The sequence below is a fragment of the Pseudopodoces humilis genome, chromosome 9 (assembly GCF_049639895.1).
Source record: "Pseudopodoces humilis isolate 2021_Gansu_Grassland_sample_001 chromosome 9, ASM4963989v1, whole genome shotgun sequence".
Classification (NCBI taxonomy): domain Eukaryota; kingdom Metazoa; phylum Chordata; class Aves; order Passeriformes; family Paridae; genus Pseudopodoces; species Pseudopodoces humilis.
This window is the reverse complement of record NC_142208.1, coordinates 16894217-16910101: the sequence shown is the minus strand read 5'-3', so window position 1 is coordinate 16910101 and position 15885 is coordinate 16894217. Positions and strand designations below refer to the sequence as shown.

Genomic DNA, 15885 nt, shown 5'->3' with positions numbered 1-15885 from the left:
AAGCATTAATCAAGTATGCCCCTTGACCACTGTAATTGTGCAACTGCAATTACTGTGCAAAATACATTAGAATAAGCTGTTTATCAATCTGTTCATTTTAACAAGACACCTAAAGCCAGTATCACCCCAAACTTTAGTTCTGTGGCACAGATGTGCAGATCCCCATTAATATGTTTTACTTTTTCATTTTTACTCATCTCACATTGGGGTGTTCTTGTTATAATTTCTCATCTATTCCTCAACTGTCACAAAACTATACACCTGCTTTTTCTTTCACAGCATTTCACACTGTTGAATACAACAGTAATTTGAACTGACAAGTTTTAATTTCACAACTGCAAAACTTGCACCATGCAAAAAAGTACAGACATATTAACTTCAGAAAGTTCAACAGATGAGGATTCTATGTCTATCCATGCCCTTCAACTAAAGAAGAAATACCTACCAATTAGGAGTTCAAAGCAAGAGCAGATTGCTTTAACACTTCCAGTAATATTTCCAAGTCACAAGGATACAGTACATCATACAATACCAGTGTAGACCTATCCATTTTCTACAATGACCACTTAATAAATGTTCCTTCTCAAGATGCGTTTTTTTAATCTCCTATAATTTTGTGATGACATGTACTGGTTCACTGTCCCCAAAACATTTACATATATTTAATTCATTATTTAGCCTTCCTCACTCTTTTAACAAAACAATAGATTTCCAGTCACTCACAAAGTTCTTCCCCAGAAAGTATCTGCTGATACCAATAAAGGCCCATCCATGACACTTCCATCTCTCACCTCAGAATCCATCACATCACAGAACCTCAAATCCTATCTTCAAGCCACTGTACTGCAGACTTTATATATCAAATTTTGTTCTTTTTTGTAGCCTTGAAAAGTGCTGAAAGGCAAGTTAAAATCATGTAATCTAAAAGATAAACAGTCTTCCTAGGACTGTATGTATCAGCTTCATGTCTGTCCTGGACATTATCTGCTGTCTCGTATAATTTTCTAAAGACAAATTACAAAAGCAAGATAACAGATCACAGAATATTATGAGTTGAAAAGCACCCACAAGAAGCATCAAGTCCAGCTCTTGAGTGAGCCCATATGGACCCGTCACCTTGGTGTTATCAGCACTGTGCTCTGACCAACTGAATTAATATCATCTTGACTGTCCATCCAATGTGTTTTTAAGAAGTTACCATGAGGACGTCCACAACACATCTGAAGATTAATTTTTTTTCTGACTGTAAAGAAAACCCCCCCCAAACCAAGCACGAACAAAAAATAACCCTTCAGCAGTAGTCTATTCTGCAACACTCAGCTAAAAATCTAGATAGTTACCTTAAAAAAATCTCCTGTGAGTTTACTTTAAGTGGACAAGCCACCAAGTACACAGCCCTCACTACCAACGTTCCAACCATCAATCTGCTATTTTAATAGCAACATTCTCCATTAGTCTGCTACTTTTGCACTTACCTTTTAATCCCTGCCATTCTACCTCTTTTCTTCCTGACTTTTTTATTCCACTCTAATCATGGAGAGAAGCAGCACTTTATCACAGATCCCTGCACTACTCCTGAAGAAAAGGACATTTTGCCCGATTGTATCTTCTTTCAAACCTCTCCTTCAAATTCACATCTTGGTATAAACCGTATTAGGAATCAGCCAACAACAGCCTGTTTGAAGGACAAATTGAAGAAGGAGGTAATCATTAAGAAAAAACTCTCAAGTGTTTAACAACTTTGTATACTTAATGATTTCTCTCTGTTGCTACCCTCTTAAGCAACAGACTCTTTGAGATGAGGAATACTTCAGTATGCTTCTGCATATGCATAATCAACACTTCTTGGCAGTCCTATTACATATTATGCAACTACATAAATATGCACCTGCACTTTCTGACACAAGCTATTGCTTCTTTGAAGTAAATCACCCTTGTGATAATATTTTTAACAGGTTAGATGGCAACTATTAAGTGAGGAAAGAAGACAGGTAAAAGAAGAAAGATGCCAGAACAGAAGAGCTACATACTTAGTAAACTACTAGCAGAATTAAGCAATTTCATGTACATTCCTACTTCCAGAGGGTTTTTACTACAATGCAAATTCACTACTCTTGACCATCAAAAAAAACATCACCATCTAAAAAACTCGATATAAAACCTCAATGGCTGACTTAAGAGGAACCTTAACTTCTATGCAGCATCTGGTACTGCCTGTCCACCAAATCAAACTGCAATTTATTGCCCCCTAATGTACATCCATTAAGCCATTTCCTTCATGGCTCCACTTCACACAGAAGCAGTAACTGAAGGAAATAATGGAGTGCCCAACAAGTGGGAAAGTAATTGCTCAGCAAGCGTGGAACAAGAGAGAGTCAGTTGCACACCATGCACATGTGGCAGCTCTTCAGAGCCCAGCCCTGCAGCGGTAACAGAAGGCTGGTGTTACAGAACAAGCCCACTGTGGGAACTCTTCCAAGCAACAGCCAGGAGTGCTTGTCCATCTAAATCCTTGGGTCCTTAAGGATTAGGGGTCAGGAAGCAATTCCTTCCAACAGCACCACCTCCTGCCTGTACCTGCCAGTTATTAACCATGCACAGAAGGAAGACTTCAGCTCCAAGCTCTAGTGTTAAACAGCACTCAGAGAACTGTACTGAAAGGATGCTTAAGAGGCATCACAAAGGTTGTGGGGCTGAACTGCATAAGGGACTTCAGGAGACATGCAGAAATACCTAGTGTGAAGGGTATTTAACCACTGGGTAACCACCATTTAACCATGTGTGTAACCACTGAGTTGGTTAGGTTTTTTTGCTCTTAACATTCTGAGATTCACTCCATTTCTTTCAGTTTTATTCATTAAGTTTTTTACTACTCAAAAACACAAAACAGAGAATAACACAAGAGCTAAAAAGTTCTCAAATTAAGGATTCTACACAACCATAGTTTATTCCTTTCTGTCTGTCAGTATTAGTTACAAATATCTCAATGAGAAGCTTCTCCTTCTCAGGAGTTTTACTTTCATTCAGTAACCTGTGTTGGAGGGCTCAAAGTACAATTCAACAGAATTCATTAGAGCTCACAGTGACACTACCCATACCTGACTCCTCACACATTCTGCATAAATGCTGTCCTACACGTAACAAAAAAGCCTTGATAATGGTTATGGTGCTTGTATTGGTGCATCTGTAAACCATTCTTCATCAAGGACATTTCTCCTCCTTCCTTTATACAGAAAGTAAACAAAATCTTAAGTGAAATTATGGCAATTCTTGTGTTAATTTTGGGCTTGAGAAGTTGGTATCCCAGCTGCAGTGCAGCTACCATTCTTAGAGCCCATCGGTGTCACTCTGGGAAAATCACTTAGAAAGTAAAGCACAAGGTTAGCAAGCACCTCGGAAAAGTCTGATTTATTGTTCATCCAAGAAAACACCAAGAAAATCTATGCCAAAATATCAGTATCTATGCTAAAAAAATCTCTGAGGAAGATCCAAATACCTCAGCCATAAGACAGTGATTTGATTAATTTGATGCTACGATGAGATTAAAAATACTAATCTCACTCAGAATATTTGGAACTACCTGCAGCTTCAAAGCAAAAATACTGCATTGGTTTAGATTCTCTGTGCAGTTAGGAAGATGTCTGCATTCATTTAGACAAGAAACTTGCTTTTAGAATAACCATTTTTATTGTATTGTCTGAACACAGTTGGCAAAGATAAAGTCTGGATTCAATCGGCAGGCAAAGCATCAAATTTAAGTTGGCACCTTAATATTCATATTTCTTACAGTAAGAAAATATGAAGAGAAATAAATTACCACTTCTGTACACAGGGTCAGGTTATTCATTATGGACTAAAATTGTACCGTCATCTGCTAATTAGAATGAGGCCAAGTTAAAGCTATGGAGGAAACCTTATTTTATCAATTTCCTAACCTACTTATACCCTTTCCATTCTTCTTTAAAATTCATAGAAAACACAACAAAAGCTAAATGTTAGCCTGAATTTCTTGGTATTCAAAAATACCAAGTTAACATTAATAGATGCCTGTTATTAAAAAATAAATTCCTTTTAATTTCTTTGGGTTATCACAAGAACAGACAAGATCTATAAGAACATTGAATGTTCTAGATCTTTGATATGAAGCTGACCTGCAACAGAAAAAAAAAAAGCTTTTTTTTTTTTAAATGTCTGATCTACGTAACATTTGTATCCTTCAAGGCAACCAATGGGAGAAATATTACAATATGCAGTTCATCATATTTGTTATTTACCAGTAAGTTCAGGTACTTCCAGCAGAAACTCAAGATCTGAATAATAAATAAAATACAGTATTGCTGTTACCTGCAAAGCAATAAGCATCACAGCACTTTACATATCACACATTCATATAGTCCAATTCCTACACATCTTTATTAAAAAAACAAAACACTATTTTTTTCTGATTTCTTAACTTGAATGAACATCTCATATTCTAACCAACAGCACTTCAATAGCATTGAGAAGAGGCCACATGTTTATATTTACTGCCAATTTACCACTTCCTAAAATTAGATCTTTCATAAAAAGTTCAGACATTAATCCAAAATCAGATAGAATTCCTGTATTGTTTTATACAACTGTCAGGTTTTCCACAAAAACTGAGTTTTCAGGGCTCAGACATGAGAAAATGAGTGTGCAATCAAGTCTACATACCAGAAAACTGATGGCTACAGTAACAAGTATATTAAATCAGTACACTGGGCAAAGGTTCTCCTACGGTTACAGTCATTTGACCTTTAGCCAGCTCTTAATGCCCCAGCCAACCCTCTAAAGATGGAGATTTGCAGCAGCTTCTTGTCTGAAATAAGCCATGAAAAGATTCTTCTGAACCCACTGTACAAGCATTCATTTAAAATGTCATGAATGTGCATGAAATCAGAGTGCTTCTAACAGCTTACTTTGCAGCTTCTGTTTAAATGCACTAACTCTGAACCACAAGAGGATAAAAGGACTCAAACCTTGCAGTCTGGCACTCATGGACCTAAAATATACACAAGCACCTCTTCACAGGTGTGTTTACCTAGTTTAAACCTTATTTAAATAGACTCTCGATGCACACACTTTCCACAAACACCTGCTTCTCCCACTGCAGACATGACCTGTACAAGGCAGTTGTATCCAGTCATTCCTGTCCTAAAGCCATCCTACACACCAGTAGGCAGCACTTCAGGCGTGAAAATCCTGGTTACTGACTCATCTCCCTGGTCTGAACAAAGCAAAAATTCTGTAATGCGAAGAATGACTACAGAAGTATCTGCTCTTACCTCTACATCCTACCAGAATGGTCTGAAGACTTCAAGAGCCAGAGAAGCATTTGAAGAAACCAAATCCTCATGAAATAATGGAAAAGCAGGCTTAAATTAATTCATATCTCAAATCATTTTTGGTTATAAAAGCTTTCTCTGCCGACTTGGAGAACATCCTAAGTTGGAACCACTCATGAAAGAGCTAGTGCTCAGTTATCACTGGATGTTAAAAAGAAGCTTCCTTTTGGTGACCTAAATCCATAACAAAACTGACAAAATTAACAAATATTTCAACATCCAGACATTTTTCAGGGTACTCAGTTCACTTTAAAAAGCAGGCAAAGGGAAGCTGTAGTGACAGTGGCCCTAAATCCAAACTTGTATCAATAGAGATTTTCAACAGTTTTAAAATAATCTTTGAAAATGTAGCTATATTTCAGTTCTGCATGCATGGACAAAGCTTGATAGTCATTGCTTCCATATGGTCATAATTCAGGACATTGGCTTCCGCTTTTTCTAAGCAGCAGAAAAATGAAATAAGCCATCAAACTTAAGCTTATTGTGGTCATCACAGCATTGCAAGCATTCAACTATTAAATTTATCTTGGATTAACTTATGCATCACCCAAGATAACAGAACCTCTATGCTTCCTTTCTGTTTTTCAGATAACTACTATCAATAGTAGCTAAAACACATGCAGCCCATGAAAATGTAAGAACAGCATCCAATAAATCAACTGACAGTACATCAGAGCAGACATGCTGCCCATTTTCAAATTATTAAACTATTCTTATAAATTTACATATAACTCCCACAGAAATTACATTTCTTTATCAGAATTTTAAAGAGAAACTTCAAAATATAATTCAGGTTCAAGGCCCTTAGTAGGTATGCTGAATTGTAGAAGTGAAGTTACTCTTACCACAATCATGGGACTATTTGTGCTGAGCAACACATCTTCTCTATAGGCTTCCTCCAAGAGAACATGTAGATGTTATAACAGGATGGGATACCATACTTAGTTGCAAGCAAGCTTTCTAGTATGTAATTTAGTTACTCTTGAGGAGCAATACTTTGAAACAGGGATCTTTAGCTGCTGGGGGCATACAGAGCACCTTTATACCCTTGACCAGGGTATTTCAGCATCACAGTCATGACAGAGTTAATACCCACTAGCTCAGAGGAGAACAAAAGGTACTCCACTGCAACATGCCTAACATTTACATTGCCTCTCTTTGCTCATTAAACAGGTTTTGGTTAAATAATGAACAAACTGTATTACAGACTCCGATGAGAATTCCAAAATTATAAATCAACTGGTAAAGCCCAGAGGAGAATGAAGGGAGTGGGAGGGAAGGAAGGATAATATTGACTAATATAAAGGGCGCAGCTTGACAGTGGATATTCCTGCCACACCTGATCAAACATGCTCCATGGGGGAGGGGAAGGGAGGGAGAGAGCAAGAGGGGAGATGGGACAAGGCAGCCTGAAATTTGCATCCGGAACAGATTAAAATGGGTTCTTGGGGGATTGAGAAAATACATAATATATATTACTATAAATGCAAAATTGTACTAAAAGCTAACTCAAATGTCAAAGATTACAGCTTGAATAAATTTAAATATAAAAGCAATGCGTTTCCATGAGCTAATGAAAGAGACATGAAAGGAAGGTCTCCGGTAAAAAAAAAAAAAATCACCAGAAACCCCCTATGATGGGGACTGGACTTTTGATTGCCAGGAAGATGATGCAGGAGACTGTACCATTCAAAGTATTGCTTGGATACAAGTCCATGTCTAAAATGGAAAAAAGATGGAGCATAGCAATGATGTCCTATCTCGGGACACTAGTCAGTAAACAGCAGTCACTGCAGGTGAAATTACCTGCATAAAAGCACCCATGAAGTCAAACCAACATGCTATCATCCCCATATATAAGCAATTACTATCTCAGCAGGAACCACACTTACATGATGACTAATACAAAGGGAGTCTCTGAATCTCTTAGTACATTAAACTTTGCTTTCTCTAACATAAGCAGATAGTGAACTTGCATTTTTTTCCTCAACAAGTCAACAGCACGTTTTACCTAGCTGCTCTAGATAAATGGCCAGTCCCTGACATTTACTTATATTGCATTTATTTGAGCATCCTGACAGTCCCTGCTCTTGTTGATGAGAAGAGATATTTGCAATAATGGCAAAGAACTTCAGGAAGCTTATTAAAAAAAAAAAAAAATATCTCATAGAAGGGAGAAAAGTAAAATTTCCTCCCAATACACTTTTGGTGACTGCACGCGTATCTTACAGAAGGTGAGTGAGCTTACAAAAAACCCCACAAATCCAGACTGTCATATAGTCGAGGTACAAGCATAACATCCAGAACAAAGACAGAAATGCAAGCTGTTCAGGAGTTCCCTAAGATGTCATGATCTGCCAGAAAAATCCTGCTTACAACCACAGGAAGTTAACCTGGCAAAGAAAAGCAAAGCATTACATTTACAGGCAGACACAAAAGAGGAAGTAATAAAGGCTTAGAACTGGCACGTGTCTTCAGCACCTCTTGTCATCATCACCTGGAAGCAGCACTACTGTGCTTCTAGGGAACACACTTTTTATGGGATTCTAGACTCAGCACTGATGCAAAAATAAGCATGCTTCACTGTTAGAAATGCAAAAGGTCCATCTCAAACTAAGGCTGAGTGCAGTTCTTAACATTTACTGTAATACAGGGACCAGAAATGAAGTTTACTTTCAAATACAATCAGTAGGAAAAATCCTGAGAATAACATGCAGAATGCCATATGGAGTACAGGATTAGCTTTATTTCCAGACTCTCAACATATACTTGGGTTACATTTTAACAATCACTCCTGAAGCTACAAAACCAGAAAATACTGGGGGAAGGGGAGAAAGATGGGTTGTGAGAAAAACAATGGTCAGAATACACACCACAGCCTTGTGTTCTACTTCTCTAATCTATATAGATTTCCAATTTCTTTCAGTGCAGGTGATCACAAGGTCTTTCACTTAAAAGCCAAGAGACTCAAACAGAAAGAGACCTGTGCTTCACCTATTACATGATAACACATGATGAAAACTAACAATGTGAGGAAAAAACAGATGGAAACCACTTTCTAAGCAGATTTTTTTTCCATCACTCACAGATCAGAAAGCATAAACAAACCACAAAAAAGCTATGCATGATAATGCACCACATTTCATGTATTACTACAAGCTTCAGTATATCAAAGAAACATGCATCTTTATAAAAACATGTGTGCATACACACACACAAATATTTACGCACACACACATACATAGGGATATATATCCCTATAAACAGTGGCAGCAGTGGTACTTCTGTGCTAGTTTACATTGGTATTATTTGCCTAGAGTATATGTATATTTCCTCTTTTCTTGCTCTACAATAAATGACTTCTGGATAATAAAGAAGACAAATAAGTACACCTGTACATTTATTTGCACATACCCTAGCAGGTGGACATACCTGCTGATTTCTGTAGAAGCTTACCTGTAATATTATTCAGCAGTTCTTTTAGGTGGCTAAAGCTATGCAGCAGGGGATCCCTTTCTTCATCCTATAGGTTATACATAGGAAGTAAGAAATTAATGAGGCAAACATATTCCTGAAGACAAGTCTTAATAATGGGTCTGTTAAAAGACTTCACCATCACATTCACAGAAGTGCTGTGGTTTGAGTTTACCACTGTCAGCATGTTTACAACATCAAATCCAAGAGAAGCATTTTTATTTTCCTGACAGTGCTCCCCAATATCATACAGCTCAAATGTCAAAGCATAGGTCCAAGACTGAGCATTCTGGTTTGGTTTTATTGTCCTTAGAAGTATTTCTGATTAGCCTTTTGCTGTTCAATAAATTTCACTGCAAATCTAACTCACACCATATTGAAATGGCTCATCTGGATTTGCTATAATGTTAATCTATGCAGATTGTAATGGGAACAGAAATACAATGACATTTTATGCCATTAAAATAACTTGAAGAAAGAATCACAGTGCAATATTTATATGAATTAGCTGCATCCTTTAGCCTTAGTCTATCTTTATGATATTAAAATGAGGAGCAGCAGTTTCTCCAAGCTGAGTGCAGCCACACCCACACCTCAAACCGAGAGGCCGTGAGCTCTAATGAAGGAAAGAAAAAGTGCCCTGCCCTTCGACAAACTGAAACCACTTGTGCTGGATGACAGCCACCTTCTGCTACCCATGTGACATTCCGAAGGGCACCGCTGATACAGTGTGCCACATCCACACGTTTACACTGCTGCAGCCACAAACCCACCAAAGCACGGTTAGACTTGGAAACACTGTATTTGGGGTTTCTATCAAAGCAGGTTTGAAACTATTAATAGGTTTTAGTCAGGAATATAGATAACAGCAACAAAACAGTGCTGAAAACAGATACTATGCCTTATAAAAAATTTAAAAATACTCTATATATAATGACTTCCCCAATTTTTATTTCATGCTTTCACAATGAAGACTGTCTTCTCCAAGAGGGTACAAAAGATACATAAAATGTTGTGCTAAATAAAATAACACCATATATGCAAATTGTCTGACATCCCCAGTGATAAAAGTCTAAAGGAGATGATTCCCACATGGAATACAAAGTGGGGTTTCTGGATTTACAGGATAAAAAGGTAGAAGACATCCAGCTTTGTAGCTTTTGCAGTCACTGGCACATGAGAATCCCTAAACAATGCAGAAAGTTATTCCAGCTTTACTTATAAAAGTACTATAACAAGCACTACAACAATCTGAAGTTCTTTTCCAAAGCCAGGTGGTTTCTGCCATAGGTGTTTCTATCGGCTGCTACAGATGGCAGCAACTGAATGTAACTTACCAGATGTGTGTGAGTGCTCCATCGGGCATTCCGCTTTATGGCTCCCACCACTGCATTGATTTCACCTTGTACAATGTAAATGTTCTTATCCACCATCCTGACAATTCTGAAAATAAAGGTAATTCAAATTAATCTCTAGCCTCTCAGAGTAATTGTCTTCCTTAGATGAAATGAAGGTGGCTCTAACCAAGAGAAAGCCTGCAGTGATGCAAGATGCTCTTTCAGTTTTGTTTTGTGTGTGCACAAAATACAAGTTATTACATGTAACAAATATAAGGATTTAATCAAAAGAAGGCACTTTTTCATAGTGTGTTTTCAAAACCATGAGAGCAGTTCTAAGGGGAACTTTGTAATGCAGGAGATCACTTTGCCAAGGCACATTCCTCATTTATTTTCCAGTCTATTGAAGTTCACAGAAAGTGTTAGGGTACCAGGACAGACATCTACGGCAATGCAATAACACATGCATCTCCAGCATTTATGCAAATTCCTGCAGCCCTACACGGAACACAAAGCTAACTTTGTACTCTCTTAAATAAGCATCAGTGGGTTGACTAACCCAGCCACAGTAAACCTCTTTGGGACATAAAATGTTGACAAAATAATTTGTAACAGATGCTGATTTCACACCAGCTTCACAAAACAAAGCTTCCAATAAAGCAGGGAAGTAAAAAAGATGTGAGTAAAAACCCCACAAAGAAATGGGTAAAACTAGAGACAAAATTGGATGGAACACAGGGAGAAAAAGTGAGAAAGCTAAAGGCAGACACTCTCCTGTGTGTCTGGAGTCTTTCAGGGAAAAAACTTAAACTGATGCACCCAGAAAGAAGCAAAAGAGAGGGAAAGAAATTAAAAGCAAGAAATATTTGTAACAGTCTGAGAAAAAGAAGAGTGAACTACTATGGGACTGTTTTCTTTATACTAGCTGTAGCCCAGATAGAGTCAAGCATCAAGAAATAAGAATGAAGGGGAATGAACAGACACAAATGTTTATAAATAATAAACAGGACTTATAAAGATGCCAAAGAGTCAGATGATATCATGTCTGTAAATGAGAAGGATTTAGTGAAATGGTAGCCAAATAATGAGACTTGTTCAGAAGCATGAAAGGAAAATGAGGACTCCAGTTTGAAATCACAACAGGTCATCCACAGGGAAGCAAAAGATTGGAAACACTGATCATAACACTTCTGCTCTGACAGGCTCATTTAAAGGATTCAGCTGGGAAGGGGAGGCAGGGGGTAATAAAGCACAGAGAATATGAGAAGAACTTTTGCCCACATAACAAAAGCAAAGCTGGAAGGATTACTCAAGACCTCAGAAAGATCACCACAGAAATTTCAGAACATACATCCTGGGTCTGTCAGGCTTCATGTTAAGTGATGTGTCTGAATTATCAACAACTCTTCAAATACACAAATATCCTCTGAATGAAAGAGACTCATTTGCTTCAGGACTCCATAATTAATGGAAAGAAAGCATTTATTAAGATACCTCATCAAAGGACAGCATTTATTTATTGCTTCATTTTTTCAGATGTTTGCAATAGAATGAATACTCTTATGGCAAAATTGTTTATTTCATTAAATGAATTATACATAATGGTATTCCCAGGTGTAAGACAATAATTTAAGAGCAAAGACAAAAGTATTTTGTAAGAACAGTCATGACAAGCAAATAGTGCTTCCAGGCAATTTGCTTGAATAAAGAATAAAGGTTTATATCCCTCCTCCCCAGCTGTATATAACAGAACCACCAATACACTTCCTACTCAAGTGGCTAATGCTTGAGAGATGTTCCCATCCTCAATAGTAAATTATTCCATACATTATTCATATGATTGCATTGAAATACCATTGATCACAATTTTTCTATTTTACTTTGTTATCCTTGTTTCAGTACAAGGCATGAATGGGAGATTTCTCCTGCATGTAAAATTCCTTGTTTATTTATTTTTTCTTTCAGTAATTCCATTATTTTCTGTATTTCTACATCAGCAGTTTAAGGGCTCAAAATTCTAGTCCAGGGAATTACTTCTGAGGAAATACTTTATACATTCATATTTGTCAAACATTAAAAGTTTTCTTGTCTTCACTTTTTCAAAACAATATGGACATAGTATGTAAACTGTATAGCACCATTCCAGGCATTTAGCATGGAAACATTATTTCAAAAAGCATGTAAATACCAGACAGACATATTACAAACCTTGCACATATATAGATACTCAATAATTTTGACAGTATTTACAGTGATGCCAAAGCTTAAATGCTATTCTGCACAGTACTGGATCTGCTTGTAAGACTTCTATTTCTTCTCCTCTATTTCTAACAAAAAATAATTAAATAAAAAGTTTGTTTAACTCCGTCTCCCCCAAATGCAGACTTAAAATGCCCAGCTAACTGCAAGTGGCAAAATATGAAGAAAATAGACAAAAACCTCCAAAACACACCTTTTCCTTTCCACCTGATCTTTTCAAGTAAGGGTGCAAAACCTCCTTGTTACTTAGCAGGGCTCTCCTGACATATCAAAAGCCTGCAAAACTCAGGGTAGTATTTAATTGCTAACTGTCTGAGAAGACTCAATGAAAATGCACTCCTTTCCTCACTGCAGATTCCATTAAATCTACCTTTATTCAAAAGTAAAAAAAAATCACTTTATGCATGCCAACAAATTCATTTGACCAGTGCAACTGAAACAATCTATCATGCTGGGGATGCAAATTCACACTCAGACTCTGAGCATCAGACATAGAGCTCACTTCCCCACCAACACTGGGTAGAGATGGAGGGAAATACTGCTTCATATTTAAGCTTGCAGCTAACCAAGTAATAGCATACACATATTTCAAAGTAAACCATGAAGCCAAATATCCTCACTTATCCAAAGGACCTTTACAACTTCATGTTGGAGAAGGAAACAGAAAATAACTACAGAGTGAGCAGGAAAGACAGACAACTATTTTCTGAGAGATGCACCTTGTAAGCTAAGCCCACCAAAAGAATCATCCATCCCTGTAAAAATTTAAAAGCTTATTTCAAGTGATGGATATAGCTTCACTAAACTCCAAACTTCCCAAAGGCTACCCCTTTTAAATTATTAGATAATTTCTGTATGTGTTCCTTCAACTGTAGCATCACCGCAAGCAGCAACTGATGACAGTTTAGAGACAGATGTCCTGTATTGAAAGAAGTTTTAAGATTGAAATGAATGCTGTGAAGCAGTAGAGAAAAAAAGTTACATGATTTACCAGACCAGCACTGATTGATTAGCTGGGTTTACAAGAGCATGATGGGAGGCAAGCAAAACCACTACATGTTTATTCACCTTCGAGAAGAAAAAAATGTTAACATGAATTCGGGCTTAATGTTACAAAGGTATGATCTAAAGAATGGGGTATTGTAAAAATATTATAAAAAATTATAAAATATTTTTAAAAATATTGTAAAAAATTTGAAACAACCTCCCTTGGCTTTGTTTCAATACCTCTTGATCTCAAATCGAGAATAAATGCCTTTCTTGCAAGCAATCTTTAATTAAACACAAAAATATAGTGGGCTCAATACAGAAACAAATTTATTCAGTTCTGTGGTTTTAAGTTAGGGAAAAAAAAACAAAACAAAGAATGGTACCTACTAAACTTTGAATGCTTTTTAGCTCCTTAACCCTTCAGTTAGTTGTATATAAACTGCTGTTTCTTTGTCAAGACAGATTCATACATCTGCTTAAAACTGCAGAATGTCCTCAGATATGCTCCTGCACAGAAGTTCACCAGGCAGGACAGTGAAAATGACAGCTCCAAACCAAAGCAACAAGGTGTCCAGGCCACCATGAGAAGAACGGAGGCTGCTACCTTTCACAGCCTCACTGATAACTGCATTGGGAACAATAAGTGGGAAAAGTTGATGCCTAATCATGTCATAAAAGAACAAAAGCCCATATTCATAACGTTGTCAAAACCCTCAACAGTGTTCTATGGATAATAATTATCACTATTCTGAGACTTCTGAAATAGCATCACATGTAGAATCTTCCTATAAAAACACTGACAGGATTTACACTTGCAAATGTTATTTCACACATGCACTGAACACTCCATTTCTCAACCTCAGAACGTGTTACCCCTACACATCCCAATAGATAGGAAGCCAAATTATTCCTAGTATTACCACAGGAACTCTTGGGTATAGTTTTAGGAAACACTCCCTCTTCTGAAGCAAAATGCCTGCAATTCTTCTGGACACAAGCACACCTTAGCATCAGAAGCAACAAGGTCTGGCAGACTTCCATCAAGTCACTTCTTCCTATCATTAACTTTAGCCTTCAGCTACGGCACCCGATTTAAACCCAGTGACACTACTCCAACAAACAGCAGTAGTGAAAAACAACATAACCACAACATAGAAAGGTTGTATTTCAAAGTAAGCTTCCATTGACCTAAATTTTTACTATTTATGACAATGCAGGAATAATCTAGATAGCCTCTGACCTAGATTTGGCTACCAGACTCCTGATACAACACACTGCTACCAAAACAGAACACACAACCATGAATCACAAACAGCTCCTGACAATCTCACAGCCAGCTAGGTTTCCCAGAAGCCCAACAGGCAATCAGAAAGCTCCTTTTCTTCCTCCTAAACCTCACATGGAAGGTACATGAACTTCTACAGAGAAATTTAACTTGCTTGGGTTTTTCAAGCAGTAACTGTTCTGCAAAAGCATCACAGGCAGCAGAAGTTCAGAGAAGTCAGGATGTTTCTCCAAAGGCTAGCTCCTAATGCCTGGACAAAAGTGATATAAAGCAATAATCTGTAAGTGTGGAAAGGAACTGTGCAGTCCTGGGAATTCAATGCAATTCTGGGCATTCAAAAATGCCCTTTAAAAGAGAAGTAGAAGCAACATGGTGGTACCCCCATGTTGCACATCAGAAAGAAAGAGAGGGACAAGCTTCACTGCAAGCCTCCACATTCAGCTGCAACAGTGAGACTGGGCCTAGGAATCAAGAAGAGAAAGGCAAGTAGCATTTACTTGTCAAAACTGCATGGTAAAAATGAAACCTAAGGTTATTATGGTGAGGGGCGCTTTTTTCTTCCAATTATTTCATACTGTTGAAACTGTGAAACATGCCACCGGATGAACTCATAACGTAAACACTAAGTGAGCTGTGAGCTTTCCCCTGCAAAAGCCACGGAGCTGATCATATGCCAGGAAAAGCCTGTCTCCATCGATTCCAAGCAGCGAGCCACCGTGGAGCACGGGGAGCAGATGCCTGTGCAGGTGCAGCGCCCACCCTGCAGCTCCCTCCGGCCGGGCCCCAAGCCCTGACCGCGCTCTTCCCCGACGCCCGCGGCGGTCTTTGCCAGGCGGGCCCGTCCGCCCTCCGCCCCGTGGGCAGCGTCACGCGTGTCAGTCCCGCCGGCCGGAGGGGCGGCCGCAGCCCCCACCCGCGCTCGGCCCCTGGGGCTGCCCCGCCCCCGTCCCCGCCCTCCGCTGGTCCCGCAAGGTTCCCCCGCCGCCGCTTCCCTCCCGCCCGCCCCCACGTCGCGACAGTATCGCGACAGGCGGTCGCTGCCCGGCACTGACCCCCGCATCCAAAATGGCGGCGCCTGCCCCCCGGGGGGGCGGCCGCTTCACATAACCGGACGGGCGGGCGGCACCGCGGGCGGGGGGGCTCGGCCCGCCCCCTCTCCGCCCCTCCCTGCCGG

At 38.7% G+C, this 15885-nt stretch overlaps 1 protein-coding gene across 8 annotated transcripts in view; it reads right to left on the bottom strand.

Annotated features, from left to right (window-relative positions):
• Window positions 1–15885, bottom strand: part of GBF1 (golgi brefeldin A resistant guanine nucleotide exchange factor 1) — a 103759-nt gene extending 87874 nt beyond the window's left edge. For all 8 annotated transcript variants that reach the window (XM_014250339.2, XM_014250340.2, XM_088059308.1 and 5 more), the window contains exons 1-3: window positions 15764–15885; window positions 10178–10283; window positions 8823–8889 (exon numbers count right to left, since the gene is read on the bottom strand). In XM_014250339.2, coding sequence (XP_014105814.1) covers window positions 8823–8889; window positions 10178–10283; window positions 15764–15771 — 181 coding nt within the window. In that variant the 5' untranslated portion in view covers window positions 15772–15885. The remainder of the gene's footprint in view (window positions 1–8822; window positions 8890–10177; window positions 10284–15763) is intronic.